At 45.2% G+C, this 18889-nt stretch overlaps 1 protein-coding gene across 1 annotated transcript in view; it reads right to left on the bottom strand.

Moving 5' to 3' along the window:
• cacnb3a (calcium channel, voltage-dependent, beta 3a) overlaps window positions 1–16328 on the bottom strand; it is a 36330-nt gene extending 20002 nt beyond the window's left edge. The window contains exons 1-2 of the mRNA XM_066708592.1: window positions 16035–16328; window positions 14648–14740 (exon numbers count right to left, since the gene is read on the bottom strand). Of these exons, the coding sequence (XP_066564689.1) occupies window positions 14648–14740; window positions 16035–16115 (174 nt within the window). The 5' untranslated portion in view covers window positions 16116–16328. The remainder of the gene's footprint in view (window positions 1–14647; window positions 14741–16034) is intronic.
• Between the last annotated feature and the right edge of the window lie 2561 nt (window positions 16329–18889).

The following is an 18889-nucleotide window of genomic DNA, read 5'->3' as shown; positions in this document are numbered from 1 at the left end:
TCTCTTCATATTTGATCGCAGCCCCTCACGCTCACAGCCAGCCTCTCCACTCTCAGGCAGGACTGGGCTTTTTGTACTCTGCCTCATGCAGTATTTAATGCACCGGGCTCAGGAGATGGAGCAGTGGAAATAGCGCTCCATCCCCCTTTCGCTAAGAACATAACCAACACGTCTGAAAAACTGCCATGTTTATTTGTGCCCCAGTACTGCTACTGCCTAACGAAACACAACCTTTAAAAAGTAGAATTTACAGTGGTATTGTCCTCACTTGTAAGTATTGGTCATTGAACCTGCACACAAGTTTCTGTTCAAGAAAAGTGAATATCTCTTCTGTTAATATAATGAAAGGACACCAACTTCCATTTCTATAGGACCTTTCTTCAGACTTCCCCCAAAAGGTGGGATTCAGGTGGGATTTTTCTTGGTCTGCCTGGTACAGCTGATATGGAAGGCAAACACCCTTGGCTTGAATTCCAGTCTTTCTTTATCCCTTGTTTGTCAAACTGTGCTCACTTCATGTAAGATCACAAAGTCTTGCTGTTGCCACTTGGCAGCGAAGAAAACACAAACAAGCAAGCAAACAAACAAACACACAAGAAGATGTGGATTTACTGAACACGCATCTCTTAAATCCAGAATTAAACACCACTAATCTCTTTCCTTTCACACATCTTGCCTGAGTAGAAATTCAACTCCATAAGCCTCCCTCCTGCTGCTCTCTGCTCAGATGCAGCTCAAACACCCACAACAGACTCTTGCATTACTTTTTTTTTTAATATATAAAAGAACCTCTGCAATCAATTCATTCCTCCTTGCGTACGGGACGGCCCTGACATCTAGACAGAGTGAACAAGGCAAGAGATTCCTCCTTAAGATTCACATTGCATCTCCTCACTATGTGTGCATTACAGAAATATACTCATTAAGTCCTCATCGTCTTCTACAGCACAACAGCTCCTCCAACTCTGTCTCTCTGCACGAGCAGCAACGCTCAGAGACGAAGGCTCATAGGGACAGACAGGCAGCTCAAGGCAGGGAAAGAGCCCAGTGCCTTGTCCCTGAAGGGTCTGTACTTACTCGGCAGTGAGAGAACTGGAGCTGGTCCTTGCTGGGTGCCTAGCCGGTCATGCTGTGCCAAGTGCAGGACTCCAGCCGGGAGCAGAGTGTGCTGTAACGTGCAGCTCGGGTGTAGATGCACTCCCTCTCTGCCACTGCTGCTGCTGGAGTGGAGTGTGCTGAGTGTGGCTGCCACGTCACAGCTCACTCTGTCCCTCTCTTTTAAACTCCCCCTCCCGTTTCTCTCTCTCTCCCTCTCTGTGTCCCCTTCTCTCCCTGCCTCTTTCTCTATGTCCCCCGCCCTCTTCGAGTGCCTACTCTGTCCTCCTTTCTTTCTCTGTGAGCGTCTCTCTCTGATTATGTGTCTCTCTCTCTCTCTCTCCATCTGTGCAGGAGTGCCACATTGCAAGGGTAGGCAAGCAGGCAGCAGCAAGTCTTCAGAGGGTGGTGTACCTTTTCAAACACTTAGGAAACCAGCAAACTGACACATTTCTGCATGCTTGGGAGATTGGGAGTGCACAAACTCAAACACACCCCAATCTGATCTTTTTTTTTTGCAAATGACTTTCCATGCCTGCAGGACGCACTCCTCTGTGAGGCGCTGTAGACTTTTGTCACCCAGACTGTCCCCTCTTCACCTGCAGTGCTTTTGTTCCCCAGCACTTCTGTGTCTCATACCAGGGTGCTGTGGCCTGGCCAGTACGTGTGCCATGACCCTGGCTGGAGCGGGTGCCCCAACTCTGGCCGAAGTGGTGCCATGACGATGGCTGAAGCTGGTGCCATGCATCATGGCTGCAGTTTGCAAACCTAACCCACAAACTCTGCCTTTTAGACAATGTGATTATTTATTTATTTGTTTGTTTATTTATTATGTTTCCTCGGAATGCACAGAATGGCTCCGTGTATATTTATTTCTCTAGTTCAGCTCCCTGTATGAAGGAGGCTCTGGTCACTCATCCATGGGTGAGAGAGAGATAGAGAGAGAGAGAGAGAGAGAGAGAGAGAGAGAGAGAGAGAGAGAGAGAGAGAGAGAGAGAGAGACCAACCTTGTGCTCCACTGTCTTGTTCACACCAGTGCTTTGAAATAATGACTGCAGCGTTGGGGGAAAATGGGAGGGAGGGAAGAGGAGATGGGAAGTGAACTCCATACACTGTCTTACACCTCGGAGGACAATTTAGTAAATTGTCTGAGGTTATCTGTCCCAACAGTTGTGGGTCTGGGACCCCCCATAAGAGGTAAGGGACCCCCCATAAGAGAGAGAATTTTGAACTTGGGGGTCCCAATAAAAATATATTTTTTTGTCGAAATGAATGCCCTGACACGAGACGACTTTGTCGGCTTTTTCCAATGTTCGTTCCAGATTCGATTTGTTTTCTCTTCAGTGACGTTCTATACACGCGCACATGGGGAGCACGTCAATTTGTCCCCTTGATTGACCCGTGTTGTAAGTCAGTTACAGCAGTGACTGAGCAGCGGGGCTAAGTAAGCTAAGTAAGTGGAAACATCAAATTCATCTCTGATTTAGGATTGTTTACACTTTAGTTACTATAACTATCGAATTATTCACCTTCGTGCTGAACAGCAGCTAGCTTGTAATGTAGCCGCTAGCTGATTTAAAAAAAATCTTATCTATCAGACAATTGTACGGAAGCGTATTGCTGCCAAGGATTTTTATTTTATTTTATTTTTTTGTGGTGTTGTTGCCATGAAAAAATATATTAGTCCAAGACCATTTGTACTTCTTATGGGTAACCTGGAGATACGACAGAACTGGATAAGAAGGATAGAAACTTAAACTTATTAACATATTACTTGTGAGACTTTCTAACACGACTCTTCCAGGATCCAGTATGTGAAGAAGGTGTCTGGTGGCTTGAGTTTCCATGAAGCCCTGTTGAATGCATTTGAGGTGCACCATTTAATACCCATGTAGCTTTCCGTGTTTACCTATTTCTGCCATCACAGACAATGCTACTTCAAGTAAAGCTGACATTTTTTTCTATTAAAACCCTTCTGAATGTTCTCCTACTGAGTACAGTTCCGTTTACGTGGCTCAAACATTGTAATAGTTGAAGACCAAGGTTAAAGTAAAATTGGACAATGTCTGACATACTTGAAATTCCTGTTTATCTAATGAAACGGGGATCATATGGTATACGAGCACATTACAAGTGACTTAACCACTCATCAAAAAAGTCAGCACAGTGTTAAGTCATGCTGTGAAACCAGGTTTTTCGGTGTAGCGGGTTTAATACTGTACTGTGCTGGAATGGCCTAGCTGCAGTTCCTGTGGTGTGTGGTTTGAATCCTGAGCAGGGAACTCTGGCTATACTTGCTATTATCTATTTTGTGTGCAGCATTTTGTTTTTGTTTCATGACAACACAACACCATTAAATAAATCAGGCTTTTAACCAAAGAAACACATTTTTAGAATGATTCGCAGGAGCAATATAGTTTAAGTTCCTATACAGTTCTGTGTATTGCGAGGTTCCCCTTAAGAACTACAAATGGTCTTGGACTACATTTGTATATATTTTTTTCGTGGCAACAACACGCACCCATCCCCCACCCAAAAAAAAATCTTCTGGAGCAACACGCCCCCAAAATACGAAAAATAAAAAGCTATGCTATGCTAACATTACTCTGAAAAACGCGGTTACATGGAGCAAACTTTGTCATTCTGAATGAAGTTATTAATTTCTCCTCATTATGACTGAAGAGAAAATAATGCTTAGACACTAATCTTTAATTTAAAGTCAGCATATTTGTATGCGGTCTGTTTGCGCTCTGCAAAGAAATGTTTTACCAACTTTTTGTTGTTATTATCAATGTCGCCTAAACCATATCTTCCTTAAAAAAAAACATATATATATATATATATATATATATATATATATAATTACTGTCAAAGATTCAGGAAATGTAAAATTACACTATATTGCGTAAGAAACACAGTTGTGATGTCTCTGCATGTTTGTTTAGCTAGGTCTAGCAGAGGTTAGACAATGGTAACTAGTTGAAAATGCAAATGTCTTCACAGAAACATAGGTTGTTTTGTCTATGTATAGTTATCATAGCAATGGCTGTTATTTTAAAGAGAGATTATTGGAGATTTATTAACGTATTTATGCCCATAGTCTTTACTTCAAGGATAATGTAATTACGAAGAAGATACATTTATTTTGGCAACACTCCCCCCTCCACAGGATTAGGGGACCCCCCATAAGCTCTAACCCAATTCGAACACTGGGGGGGTCTTAAACTGAAGGTCTGAGCACGCTGCCTTGCTAACACTGCTGACCCCTTACCACTCTCAGTGTCTCCTCTCTCTCTCTCTGATGACGCCAGCCCAGCCCAAAAACTCCACTGGACTGATCATTCATGAATCAAAAGAACCCAATGCTTAGAACAGGCAGGTGAGAGAGGGGGAGAGGCAGGGACAGAGAAGGAAGGAAGGAGGGAGGGACAGGTGGAAGGGAGGCTTCCATCCACCCTTCAATCCGAATTTAGAATCATGCCAGGAGTGAATAAAACATAATCTGAGAGAGGTAGCGAGCTGCACTGCTGTCAGAGCCTCACTATAGCCCCCAGACAGGACACACACCTGAACTGGGGGACAGAGAGATGCACGTGTCTGTCTGCCAGCCTGCCTGTCTGTCTATCTATCTATTGGTCTGTCTCTGCTTGATTCTGTCGTTCTCCATGTTAAATGTGCTCTTTTCCTCCCAGTCTGCACAGTATAGCCTTCTTCCACTGTGCTCCCTACAGCAATATTCTGCAGACTGTAGTGAGTGTTTGAGGGACTGCGTAGACGGGTACTGTGGCACTGTTGTAGTCTGGTACCTCACCAATAACTCACAGTGAACACCATAGGATATCCTACAGAAAGCCAAGTAAATCAGAGTAAAACACTTAGACATGAACCAGGGGAGTGATAGTAGCATTACCACAGGCCGCTTGTCTGTTCACGTAGGTAGAATGTTGCGAGAGATTGTGTCTGGCAAAGGGCTTGTAATTGCAATGAATTTACAATGAAGTAATTGAGAACCCAGCTGGAACCAGAGCTAGAAGACACCGTACCAAGGATTTGCCAGCACTCGGTTATGAATTTTATAGACAGACAGGCAGATGTGGTGACGTCACCTGCCGATCACTCGGTAAGGACGGCAGTGGTGAGCATCTTGGCGAATACCCTTGGAAAAGAAATGCAGTAGGAAGTGGAAGTGGCAGTTACTGGACCTGCATGTGCAAACAGGTGACACAGGTGTCACATTTCCTTTTTACCGCGAAAACTCGGTCTGATTAGGAAGGAATATTAAGCAAAAATCCAACCAGACAATTGGCTTGTTTAACACCGAAAAGCAAGACATATATAGACATAGAAATACTAATATATATGTTTGAAGCAAAAATAAAAGCAGTGTGTGTGAGAGAGAGAGAGAAACATACATATATTGGGTATCCACATTATATATGGTGGTCAGTGTTGGGAAGTTTCCGCGTCTCTCGGTGAATAATGCATGTGAACTGTGGCATGCGCTCCCGATCTCCCCTCACAATGCGTAATGCAAATTCTCCTTCATTTTCGCAGACGTAATGACAATAATGAGCCCCCTCACACACAACACAACAAAAGAATGTGCAGAATGTGCCCGTTTCCTAAATAATAATACCCGTACCCGCATGATCAGCTGTCCATTGGTTTTTTCTTCTCGACACCTATACTTTCTCCTATGTTGTGAAGATGTATTAACATTATTATCTTACAATCAGAAAACTAAAAGTATTCATGGCGATAATCCCCTAGTCTTCTGATTATAAAGCTACATGGATTAATGCCATGACGGTTCGCATTGCTCGGTATTATTAAACAGCCCCCGTATGAAGCACGCCGTTCCCACCATAGCAATAAAGCGACTAACCTCGTTAAGCAAAAAGGCGCTCGAATTGGACAGGGCCATCCGCAATTAAAGACACACTTTTCTTTTCTTTTTCTCTTAAAGTAACTCAACAAGCTCTCCGCCCGTCACGTGTCTTACTCACGGAAAAATGAATACATAATGAAATACAATCCATACAGATATACATATACAAGCAGGCTGAATACGTGCAGATGTTCAGCAACATCCCATGCAAGCTTCCCCTGCAGGTTACACAGGAGCTATACTGGAGTTGCACCGGAGTAGTCGATGTCGACTAAGATTATTGTTACCGAGTGTTTTCCTCTCTCGTTAATAATTTATGTGCACTTTTCCAAGCGTCCCTAAGGATGTGTGTGTGTGTGTGTGTGAGAGAGAGAGAGAGAGAGAGAGAGAGAGAGAGAGAGAGAGAGAGAGAGAGAGAGAGATGCTTGAGTGTTTCAGCCCCTTGTCTCAGTCACAAGAGATTCTTGGCTCTTTCCTGCGGATCGCAAAACCGTTAGGGATCCTCTACCAATTCCAGTGCATTCACATCGGCTGCATAGTGATGCGCCTCCTTTCCCCCGTCGTAGCCGCGTGTATAAATATGTAAAAAATACCTACATACACACAAGCATACGTATACACACGCATGCCTCCATATATAAATAAGTAGAAATCCAGCAATAATGTTTGCACTGGGTGTTTTGTTATGTGTGCTGTTTTCTCTGCAGTGGTGACTCATGTGTGTAACCAAGGGACCCCCTCCCACGCTGGCACTGAGAATCTTCGCTGCTTGTACAGACGAATTATAACGGAGCCATAAAACAAGTAGTCTGAAAGAAACTAAGGAATAACAAACTAAATCGCCCATTAAGATCGATTTCTCCTTGTAAGCGATCATCTTGATAAAAACACCAATCCCCCCAAGAGCCTGGAATTGTGCATGATGCAGACAGATGTCAAGGACTCTGCTGTTTTGACTTCAGTGGGCAGGTCGTTCCACCATTTAGGGGCCAGGGATGAGAAGGAGCGGCTCTGGAGGAAGGAGAGTGGAGAGGAGGCAGAGTTAGTCTTCTGGCACTGGAGGAGCGCAGTGGTCTGCAGGGGATGTATTGAGAGACGAGTGACTGAAGGTAACTCGGTGCAGTGTGGTCGAGACAGCGGTACGTGAGGGTCAAAGTCTTGAACTGAATGCGTGCCGCTATCGGGAGCCAGTGGAGGGAGCGGAGCAGTGGAGTAGCGTGTGCGAATCGTGGCAGAGAGAATATCAGATGAGCCACAGAGTTCTGGATGAGCTGGAGCGGACGGGTAGTAGATGCAGGCAGGCCGGCCAGGAGGGAGTTGCAGTAGTTCAGGCGGGAGAGGACCAGTGACTGGTCGGTGAGGAAGGGACAGATCCGGCGTATGTTGCTCAGGAAGAATCTAAAGGTGCGTGTCAGTGTGGTGATGTGCTGGGTGTAGGAGAGCACAGGATCGAGGGTGACTCCTAGATTTTTAGCGGAAGAAGAAGGAGAGAGCGTGGTGGATTCCAAGGGGATCGAGATGGGGAGGTCAGCAGAAGGTGAGGAAGAGTGGGGGAAAAACAAGAGATCCGATTTGGAGAGGTTGAGCTTGAGGTGGTGCGAATGCATCCAGACAGAAATAGAGACAAGCAGGAAGAGATGCAAGAGGGGATGAGAGGGTCAGAAGAGGGAAAAGACAGGAAGATCTGGGCATCATCAGCGTAGAAGTGGTAGGAGAAACCATGGGAAGCGATGAGGGGGCCCTGGGAGCGAGTGTAGAGAGAGAACAGGAGCGGGCCCAAGACGGAGCCTTGGGGAATGCCTGTGAGGAGAGGTTGGGGGGTGGATGAGGAGCCTCACCATGTCACTTATGTCTGCTATCTGTTATGTCTGCTGTTACCTGTCTGATCAGAGACACCTATGAGACCGGGTGCAGGGAGGCTGAGATGTGTGTCTGTGTGCAAATGCTCGGCCCTGCTGACGGCCTCTTTTATCAGGTTTAAGTGCAGCTGGAGCGAAAAGCATCTCAAGCATCTCCAGATAAAAACAACAATTGGACCATTGATAAAGTCAGGGCATAGTGGCGAGGGAGGAGAGGGACAGTGACAAGAACAGGGACAGGCCTGCTGTTGGGGAGCACAGATACACATGTTAACGTATACCAATTAAAAAAGTAATTATCCAATTAAGCTGTTCAGAGCGCAGCAGGAAACAAATTTAGACTGTAACTAAAACTGCACTGTACTGTGTCTCTGCAGGACCAGGGCTTGAGACCCTGCTGTACTGTACTGGACTCCAGGCTAAGAGCTGCACTATAGTGGTTTAAATGATGGAGGCAGTGAAATAAACAAACAATCATACATCATACCAGTTTCATCATACTACTTCGTAGGTCATTGCTCCACAACAGATAATCGGATTCAGCTGACAGTGGCAAAGAACACATGGCAGCGTTAAATGGACTGAATGTGTGTGTGTGTGTACGAGCAAATGTATGTGTTTATGCATGCCTAGTTCTCAGTGTATATAGATCAGCCTTGATCCAGATTAAATGTTTTCTGCACAATAAGAACCAGAACCCAACACAACAGTCCAGGCAGCTTGACTTTGTGTAGCTGTGGGGTGAGCAGGTCGGAGCCCCCCGCTCTGGATTCGAACTACACTGACACAGGCGCTCCCCTCCACAAAGCTCCACCCAGCAGAGGATAAACCCACCTTGCCAAAGCCATGACACGGGAGGTTTAGCCACTGTGCTGATTTCACAGAGGGGTTGCGTGACCATAATAAGCTCATGCTCACAATGAGCGCCGTTACATAAGCACAGGAAGGAACAAGGGCTACAGTAGAGCAGTGCAATGCCACCGCATCATATCTGTTTCCTAGCGGTCTCCTATAAGATTTCAAAGTGGGCATTTTTAGATCTTGCAGATGTTATTTTAGGCAGCTGGTTTAAGGTCATTTGGAGGAGCTAGACTGCAGCACAGGGCTTCGGTTTCCCCCTGGACCAGCGGAGCAGGAGGGGCTCCACTTGGGCGGCCTGTGCTTGTCTCCACTGGGGGCCCGCTCCTGGCTCCAGGACACAGAGGTTCACTGTCAGTTATGTAGCTTCTGTTGTCCTGTCTCAAGCTTAACCTCTCCAAATAACCTCTCCTTTCCCACCCCCATCTTTCTCACCTTATGCTGATCTCTCCATCTCAATCCCCTTGGAATCTACAACACTCTCTCCCTCTTCTTCCGCTAAGAACCTAGGAGGCACCCTTCGATCCTGCACTCTCCTACACTCAGCACATCACCACGCTGACACGCACCTGTAGATTCTTCCTGAGCAACATACGCTGAATCCGGCCTCTTCCTCACTGACTACTCAACTCGTCTAGTCACTGGTCCTCTCCCGCCTGGACTACTGCAACTCCCTCCTGGCTGGCCTGCCTGCAACTAATACCCGCCGCTCCAGCTCATCCAGAACTCTGTGGCTCATCTGGTATTCTCTCTGCCCCAATTCGCACATGCTACTCCACTGCGACCGCTCCCTCCACTGGCTCCCGATACTAGCATGCATTCAGTTCAAGACCTTGACCCTCACCTACCGCTGTCTCAAACAGACTGCACCGAGTTACCTGCAGACCCTCGTCTCTCCATACATCCCCTCCAGACCGCTGCGGTCCTTTGGTGCCAGAAGACTAACCCTGCCTCCTATCCACTCTCCTTCCTCCAGAGCCGCTCCTTCTCATCCCTGGACCCTAAGTGGTGGAACGACCTGCCCACCGAAGTCAAAACAGCAGAGTCCTTGACCTCCTTCTGGAGATTACTCAAGATGCATCTTTTCAGATTCTTGTAATTTAGTCATTCATTCTCCTGTAAGATTGCACTTTAAAATGTTTGATCATACTACTTGCCTTGTGTTACTAGTACTCGTATTGTTATTTTGATTTCCCCTATGCTCCCTTTCCCTTGGCCCTTGACTGTGACCTAACATCTTGTCTGCACTCGGCTTTTACAATCCAGGATGTAAGACCTCATATATTGTATACACTTGGAATTTGTAAAATGTATTATGGTTTGAATTGCACTGTATTTGTGCACTTTGTATTGCGCCTATATTTTGTAAGTCGCCCTGGATAAGGGCGTCTGCTAATAAATATATAATTAATAAGGAATACAGAGGTCTGTGCCCTTGAACCAAGACACTTAAAAACATAAACTCACTCACAAACACACACTCAATCACTAGACCAAAGCTGCCATTTTTCATGAGCTTCATGTTTTACATACATCAAATCTCCAATAATTATTTATTTACTTTGATCATAATCAAACATTTTTTCCTCCTTTATTTTCTCCTCTTTTTAAAGAATGCATAACTTTTGAGATGGCCCCTAGGCAGTAGAGGCAGTGGAGACCTGGTGTCCAAGTACAAATGCATCCCATCAGCCAAGCCAGGCAGAAGACACCCTTTAGGGAACATCCCTCAGTGTGGGTTACATCCTACCCGCCGAGCGCAGCTCAGCCAGCCAGAGTGTAAATCTAGATAATTTCAAACCTGTTTAGAAAGGACACATCTTTATGATGGAAAAAAATATATATATATCTTCAGATTCATATTAACTATGGGGGGAAAGAAGTACCCCGCCTTCCTTTAACAGGTCGGTAAAGACACAATCCTGATTATTTCAGCGCACGCGAGGAGCAAGGTGTGAGTGTACGCAAGCAGGGCATTCAGTGAGTAAATCATGCGCCACCCACTCAGTCCTAATGGAATGCACCTGTGTCCGCCTGTGACGGGTGGTCGTGCTTGGGGGGTGGAGTCTGTGCTTCCCCTGCTGCACTACAAAACTGCATGGTGCTGTACCACACTATATGGCCTTGCACTGTACTCCACTCTACTGTACACCCTTCCCAAAAGCAAAGCTAAACCCTACTCAACCCTCTAGATGGAAATAAGACACTCTGTGAGAAACTCCTCTGCCAAGATGCAGACTCCAATCACATGTCTGCAGCTCAGAATAGCTTGGGTTGTGATCAGCCTCAGCGCCTCTCTAACACTGCAGGTAACAGACACTCCCTGATGTCCTTCGTCAGCACAGGAGCGCGGGGCCTGTCCAGTCCCTCTGCCTTGGTTCCCTCACCTGATTTGGAAAGGGCTTTTGCACATGTTTGCCTGCCACACTCTGAGACTGTAAACAAGGTGAGTCTGATTTCAAGAGATTGCTAAGTCTATCAGTCTATCAATAAATCTATTTTAATAAGAAGAAGAATACACTGGGGTTATCTTCTGAAAGCATGCACTGTGCTGCTAAGCCAGGCATATCCCTGAACTATAACAGAAGACAATATGAGCACTCTAGAGAGCTAGAGCATGGAGAGTCCTGAGACTGGGTTGCTCACAGCCCTACGGTTAATGGACAATCCAGCACGCTTTCAGAAAGCCCCTGATTTCAGATTGAAGAGAGGGAGAACCTTTTAAGGTGTGAAACAATGGTAAGCGGAAACACAGCAATGAAGTGTAGCTGGAAATTCAATATCTTGAATACAAAAGAATCTATCGGATGGCTGCTTAAATATTGCAGAGAGAGAGATAGGCACACTGACTCTGAAACATAAAGAGGAAGGAAGAAAAGAGAGAGAGAGCGGGAAAGAGAGAGCATTAAGTGGATGTGTGAGGAGTCTGCAGCAGGCCCTGAAGGGAGCACTAAATGTTTCAGGTTTCTGGTGCAGGGAGGCGGAAGAGTCTGCTGGGCCTCTCTCTCATTTTCATTACATTTTCAGTGATGAGGCACTTCGCCTTGCAAGCTCCCTGTCAATGCTCTCTCTCCATCTGTTTTTTAATTCATTTTTATGTAATCTTACTCACCCTTTTATAGACAGAACCGATTGGCTGGAGAGTCAGCTGAAAACAGGGGGCTATGGTTTCTCATCGGACAGACTTCAACAGATACATAAATAAATATTCACTTAATGTTTTCCCCTTTGATTTGAAGATGATGTCCCAGTAAATAAATAAATCTGCTGCTCTTTACTGACCTCTTTAGGTCAACTGTAGAACTGCACAACATTGCCTATCAAGTGTGCAAGTGAGAGAGAGGAGGAGAGGTCCTGCTCTGAGCTCATGGTCGCCCCTTTCTGGACTCTGTAAGTGGACACATAACCAATTCACATTCCGATACACAGTTACAGCTGTGGTTGCCCAGTGTTATCCTGCATAAAATGAGACACTGACAGATTTCTAAAGCTTATAAAACTGTGCTTTTGAATATAACAAGTATAATACAAACAAACAAAACCGTTTTGGTGGGAAAATTTGGAAAATCAGACAAATATAATCTTTTGTATGGGGGTACTACAAGATCTTTAGAAACTGCACAATGGCACTTCCACAGAAACATAAGGAGCCCAGCACACATGCATACACACATATAGTCCATTGGCCAAGACCAGAAGTTTCACTATTTTTATTAAGGTGGATGACTGTGGATTATATTTTGATATGATAACCATGACAGAGACATGGCAGCATCTGAACATATCCGGCCCCCAAAGTGACATGTTCACAACTGGATACACATAATGAGGTATGGAAATGTATGAAACAAGCAGTCTGGACTCTCTGAAGATCACTACATGCATGCTAGACCGAGGGATCACGTGTTGCCATGATCAGATTAGTGATTGAAATATGAAAATGCACAGCAGGTGGATTTATTTTGTTATAATTCAACTATAACATGACTATCACACCCACGTTTTTCTCTCTTTATCCCATTCCTCCATTATTCAAGTATATGTGTTGCACAAATTGTGCAGACATTTTACAAAAAAAATGATATAATGGGTGTTTCCAGCATCTGAACATATCCCCCCTAGGTGAGTCTCAGAACACAATTGGATATTCATATATGTCATTATCTGTCTGGACTGTTCTGAATATCACTGCACACATGATAGACCATGGGATCACATTAGACTCATTTCACTGTCATCATCAGAATAGGAGTATTTCACAACACATGTGCATTGCTCTCTGTCATAGAGGTGGGAATAAAAGGTTTGTGCATTGAGTCCAGTGTAATTGGTGTAATTGCAGAAGGCTCGGTTGTTCAGTGATGGTTAAATGCTGAGAATCATAGGCAAAGCAACAGCAACCAAAGCTTCACTGAAGGAGGTCCTTGAGAAACAATCCAGTGCCAGGACTATTGAGCTCTTTGAGGTCTACCTCAATGATCTGAGGTATAAAAATGGCAGCATACCTACATTTGCACATACAGTACTGTGGGTTGAAAACTAGTCAATACCACCATCTGGTGGACAGCTGAAGCTCAGCACCTTTGGGTTTTGAGAAAGCCTGTTGATGAAACAGTGGGCTATATAGTGCAATGAGAAGCACGGCCTGGTGTGCTGGAAGTGTCAGTGTTCTTCACTGAGAGAAAATATACACAGTGCTGCTGGCATAGGATGGTGTAGGTGATGCTCACAGTGCCAAACACACTCACTGGAGACACACAATGCAGAACAGGAACCTGCAAGGAACAGAACACACACACACACACTCACTCTCACTCTCACAATATGGTTTGTATGTTTTTGAAACTCTGTGACAAAGCATTGAGTGAGGGGTAAAAAACAGATAAATATATAACCCCAGCAGTGTCCCAGAACCGAAGAGGATAACAGTAACGTTTCATAGATGACTGCAGCAGCAATATGGCCCATTCTGCCCCAAAGCTGAACTCAGTCCAAGACACACATCCTTGAGAGAAGACACCGCTCATGGATTCCCAGATCTACACAAAAGACTGAGAAAGTGGAGGTGGATGAAACATTTTAATTGATGTCTCGATGCTTGATGCTGGCCGTGCAGAATAAATAACCAACTAAGATTGTGCTTGCTCAAATTTGCATCCTTGTGAGTCTCTTTATATTTGGCTGAATGAAACACATTGTTCCAAAGTGTGTCTAATTTTGCCCCAACCTCTCCTTTGAAGCAATCAACATCACAATCATGTCAGACTTAAGCAGAACGGGTCTCAATCCCCCATTATATTGAGCTACACAATGGCATACAGCACAATACAACACAGTGCTATACAGAACCAGTGTTAATTGGTTATTTGTACAGCTGGCATGCTCTATGTAAGGATGGTGTTCTGTATTTGCATTGCACTTTGTAACATTCCTCACTTCTGTAAAGACAGCCTCTCAGCTCTACCCTGTGAGCAGACAAGAGGACCCATGCTCCGCCTGGTGGAGAGAACTGCACACAACCAGCAGCAGCAACACTGCGTTTCAAAACTATGCATGTGCAAACCCTACTGTGTTTAAATCGATTATCTCAGCAGGAACCCAACAGATATAGGCCTTCCCTGCCCTGATTAGCTGTCCATGGTCACTGGCAGCTGGAGCGCATTGCCAGGACAAGACCACCCTTTCCCATGGCTAGGCCTCCAACACACAGGATAGTCGACAATCCCAGCATCCCTCTGGACTTTATTAGGCTCTTACTCTGCTCCCACCTCCTGCCAGGTCTGTATCATGAGAAACTCATACCAGGGCAACCCTTGCGTGGCATTGTGTTGTGCTGTGTTAAGCCCCCACAAGCCCTGCCCATTTTTTTACTATTTGTTCTAATTTTATATACGTATCTCCCTGTGTGGGAGAGTCCCTTGTCCCAGCACCCCCAGCTCAGCCCTACCTGTCTCTTGATGAAACTAGACGTGGTGTCCGAGGACGTGCTGCCATCGGAGCGTTTGAAGCGGCTCTTTCTCTTCGGGAGCTTCCGGGGCAGCTGCAGGACAGGACAGAGAGGCAATGCTGAGACAGAGTGCCACCATTCACTTACACTACAACCCTACACCCCTGCCACTGCTGCTACACTAACTGTTACTGCTCCGAATACAAATGTTACTTCAGCTTCTAGTATTACTGCCATTGCTCCAGTTGCTAGGGCTATTGCTACTATTACTGATACTCCTACTGTTGCTGTTGCTTTTGAATACATCCGCTACTGTTACTGCCATTACTGCTGTGACTGCACATCAGAATAATACTATATTGGTGAGGTATTAGGGTTTGTGCTACTGAAATCGGATCACATGGTCTTGTTTATCTCAAATAGTTACCATACCAAGTGAGCTGAATATAAGGAGACAGACAGATGTTTCAGTGTTAGATCACTAAATTACAGTGATGTAGACGGGATATTTAAATGCCAAACTCTGAAAGGATTAGTGTGTTTCATGTATTCCCCCACCCCCCCAAACCCATTTTTTTGGTATTATTATTTGTTCAATCCAGAGTCTTTCTTTATAAATAATAATCTACTTTTCTGCGCCCGAACGGACAGAGCGATGACTTGGTCTATAAGCTTTGCAATGATTAACATCGACAGGAGCAGCAACAGCAGCTGCAGGACAGGAGACACCGAGAGACTCAGAGGATGCGCTCGCAGGTGAGGGACGGTCTGACAGGTGACTCCACAGGGATGCCGTGCAGAGACCAATTAGGAGGGAGACTGCTACTTCAAACCCAAACAGATGCCGTTTGGACGGATCTGTATATATTGACATGCATATATGTGTAGTATGTCTTTATTAGCCTACATTTTCCAAAAATAAAGAACGCACTGGAGATTTCTGTATTAAAAGCACGAAGAAGAAAAAAAAGATACATGCATACATACATACATGCATGCATGCATACATACATAAATCAAATAAATAATTAAATGGCACAGTAAATGCCCATACAGCTGTGGAGGCCTCGCTTGCGGCTGTAAATCAATAAGGGGGGGAAAAGCCTTTGAAATGACATTCACAGCCCATTTATCTGCCACACCAGCAGACACCGCAAACACAACCCGGATAGATGGATAGAAAGCAGGAAAAGGCACAGACCCCGGGCTGCCGTGCCACCAGCCCGTCCACTCGGCCAGTCTGTGCGCGGACTGCGGGGCCGACAGCGCCGTCGCTCTGAACACTGGCCAGCGCTTCGCATTAAGTTGGACGCGCTGTGGACATTTTTCTACACCCCTCCTTCTCTCGCTCTCTCTCTCGTAGTGTAAATGAATCAACCCATCTTACCTGGAAATAATGCGCCTGGGAGCCGGTTTCCACACCTGGAGCAGGACACGCCGAGGGTTTAGACATGGTCGCTTGCACCATCTATTACTGGAGCGCAGGAGAAGCGAGGCTGGCGGGCATCGGCACGGGCTGTGGGCAGCGGCGCTACGATGGAGACGCGGTACATTCGTGTCCGGAGAGCGAGGGAGAGTCACTGGAGACCTTCATCCCGCTGCACAATGGTGAACACGGTTTTAACCCGCTGTGGCTGCCTGCTCTGAGCGTAATACACAAAACGCCCCCCCCCCTCTTCCTCTCCTTCCCACTCCCACACCCCCCTCCCTTCCAGCAAGGGAAAAAAGAAAGAAACGGCACAAAAGACGCAGGCTTCAATTAGATAACAGAAGGTCTCGCGTGGTGGTTTTCAAGCCATGGCTCACACTGTCACTGGGAAGACACATCTTTTTGGGAGATCTCTCTCTCTCTCTCTCTCTCTCTCTCTCTCTCTCTCTCTCTCTCTCTCTCTCTCTCTCTCTCTCTCTCTGTGCCTGTAGAGCTCGGCAGTGACCGCGCACTACGCAGCTCTGTCTCTTCACCGTGGGAATTGTCGCACGGTGTGTCCTCCTCCTCCTCCTCCTCCTCCTCCTCTCCACACAGGGAACTGCAGCGCTGAAATACAGTGTCTGTCGACAGGCAAACTTCCAGTCCTCTAACATCTGCACTGGTTGAAGGAGGCAATCTTACTATTCATTTCAATCAACAAGCAACAGCACCGGTACTGTGGGTGACGGCGTAGTTTACTTTCCTTAGTACTTAGTAGTGGAGAATAAGCATTACTTTGTAAGGAACGGACAGGGTGCATAGTGCATATGTCATTCTTTTTTAAAAACAGGCATTTGAGATCATTCACTTTCTTTTGGTCACTATGGGATGTCAAGCAGAGGCGGGCTGTAATGATTACTGATTGGCTGTCGACTGCGGTTTAGTACAACATTAAAGGAAAAAAAAAACATTTGGAAGCATTAATGTGAACCTCTTCTGCACGTGTGCAAAACTTCTTTCCACAATTGTTCATTCAGCAACCAGTCTTTATTCATGCCTAAAATAGGTCACCTCTGAGCTGTTTGCAAGAATGGACCAAGTAAGAGGCTGATGGGGAGGGCAAAGGAGAGGTAGAGGGGCACATAGAGGAAGACGGGTTCAGATGTGTGGTGGTGGAGCAGCTCAAAGGGGAATACAAAGAACTAATGTTTCAGATTAAATCCGTGCCACAATTATTGACCATGTTGTCAATCATGGCCTTTCCATGAGAGAAGCAGGGCAACGCAACTCACCATACATTCACTGATGTGGGTGAAGCCGGATTCAACCTTTCAAAAGTAAGGAGACGAGGGAGGAACCCCATTGGTAGGAGGGCCACCATAAACGTGCCAGGGCAAAGGGGCGCTAACATCACCATGTGTGCCACTATCTCCTGCGATGGGGTTCTTTGCCACATGCCTACAATGGACCCATGTGATACAGAACTTCTCCTCACGTCTTGATGCATTACACCATAGAGTGGTACCACCAGAAGAGAGAGGACTGGTGAGGCCTGACATGTCCTGCTTCATCATCATATAGGACAATATTGCTTTCTACCACTCCAGTCTGGGTACTGAATGGTTTGCAGCCCCCCCACGAATGGTGATGCAAATTCTCCCTTGACACGCTGTTTCTTCTCTTCTTCTTCTTCTTCCCTCATAAATGCAATGAAATATGGCTGTCTGGCAATCATTACAGACAACTGCCAAGCGTGGATGTGCCGTGCAAGGAGAAAATTTCCTCAATGCATTGTGAGGGAAAACATCCAGTGGCCTGATTGACAAGAATGAATATACCGAACGTGGGGTATACTGGATTTGTGTTCCCTTTCTTGACATTGCTTTGTTCTCGCAGTGATTTGTTAGCTTGAAGTATTGTATTTGTATTCTCTGTATCTACAGCATCATTGAATTTGTAAAGGACAAAATTAAAAAGGTCAAATGTAGTCTTTTGTTTCTGGATATTCATGTTCTTGAGTGACATTTTTTCTGCATCTTTGGTGAAATCATTTTATGAAGAAAGAATACAGCCCATGCTGTGATAATATGTTTACTTGCCTTTTATGGTACATACTATAATTATAGTATCAACAAATGGCACAGAGATAAAAGTGTGTTAACCATTGATAGTTGTAATTTGTATTTATTGGGCCATTATGTAGCAAGTGATTTAAATACATTTTCATTAGATAACAAGTTTAATGTTTTGATTGAGATTTCGCATTTTGCAAATTAAATGTGTCATTTTGGCCAACGTGTTTCAGTTTGGGGTTGCATGTTCATTGTCTTGGAAAAGTGAGTTCTGTTTGGACAAATGGGCTCAAGCAATCGAGAAAAACTGTAACATTACAGTATTATTTTCAATGACATTTTCAAAACAAACGATTATAAATCAATAAAATATAACAATCAATACCCACTATTTTACCACAACACTGATTGTTATAACACAATGTATCATAGTGGTTTACTGTGGTTTACTGTGGATTTATAGGGGGCTACTATTGTGAAACAGCGCAATATGTATTAATACTTTATGCTTCTGCTTTTTCCAACTGTTATTTATTTGTTTGTTTGTTTGAAGCAAACGGGAGTTTTTAATCAGTTTGTCGACACATACAAATGGTAGTGTGCAGCAGAGGGCGCTCGAATCCTGATTACAAAAAAGCACCAGGCCGCAGAGAGACTGCAGAGCACATCACAGGTGGCCACAGGCCAGAGAACAACACAACCATGTCTCCTGATCACCAGCAACATCTGTAAGGTTATTTCTGCTTTTTTCTGCTGTTACTT

Source organism: Amia ocellicauda, chromosome 7 (assembly GCF_036373705.1).
Source record: "Amia ocellicauda isolate fAmiCal2 chromosome 7, fAmiCal2.hap1, whole genome shotgun sequence".
Taxonomy (NCBI): domain Eukaryota; kingdom Metazoa; phylum Chordata; class Actinopteri; order Amiiformes; family Amiidae; genus Amia; species Amia ocellicauda.
Note: the sequence above shows the minus strand (reverse complement) of the source record. Positions and strands in the feature narration are given on the sequence as shown.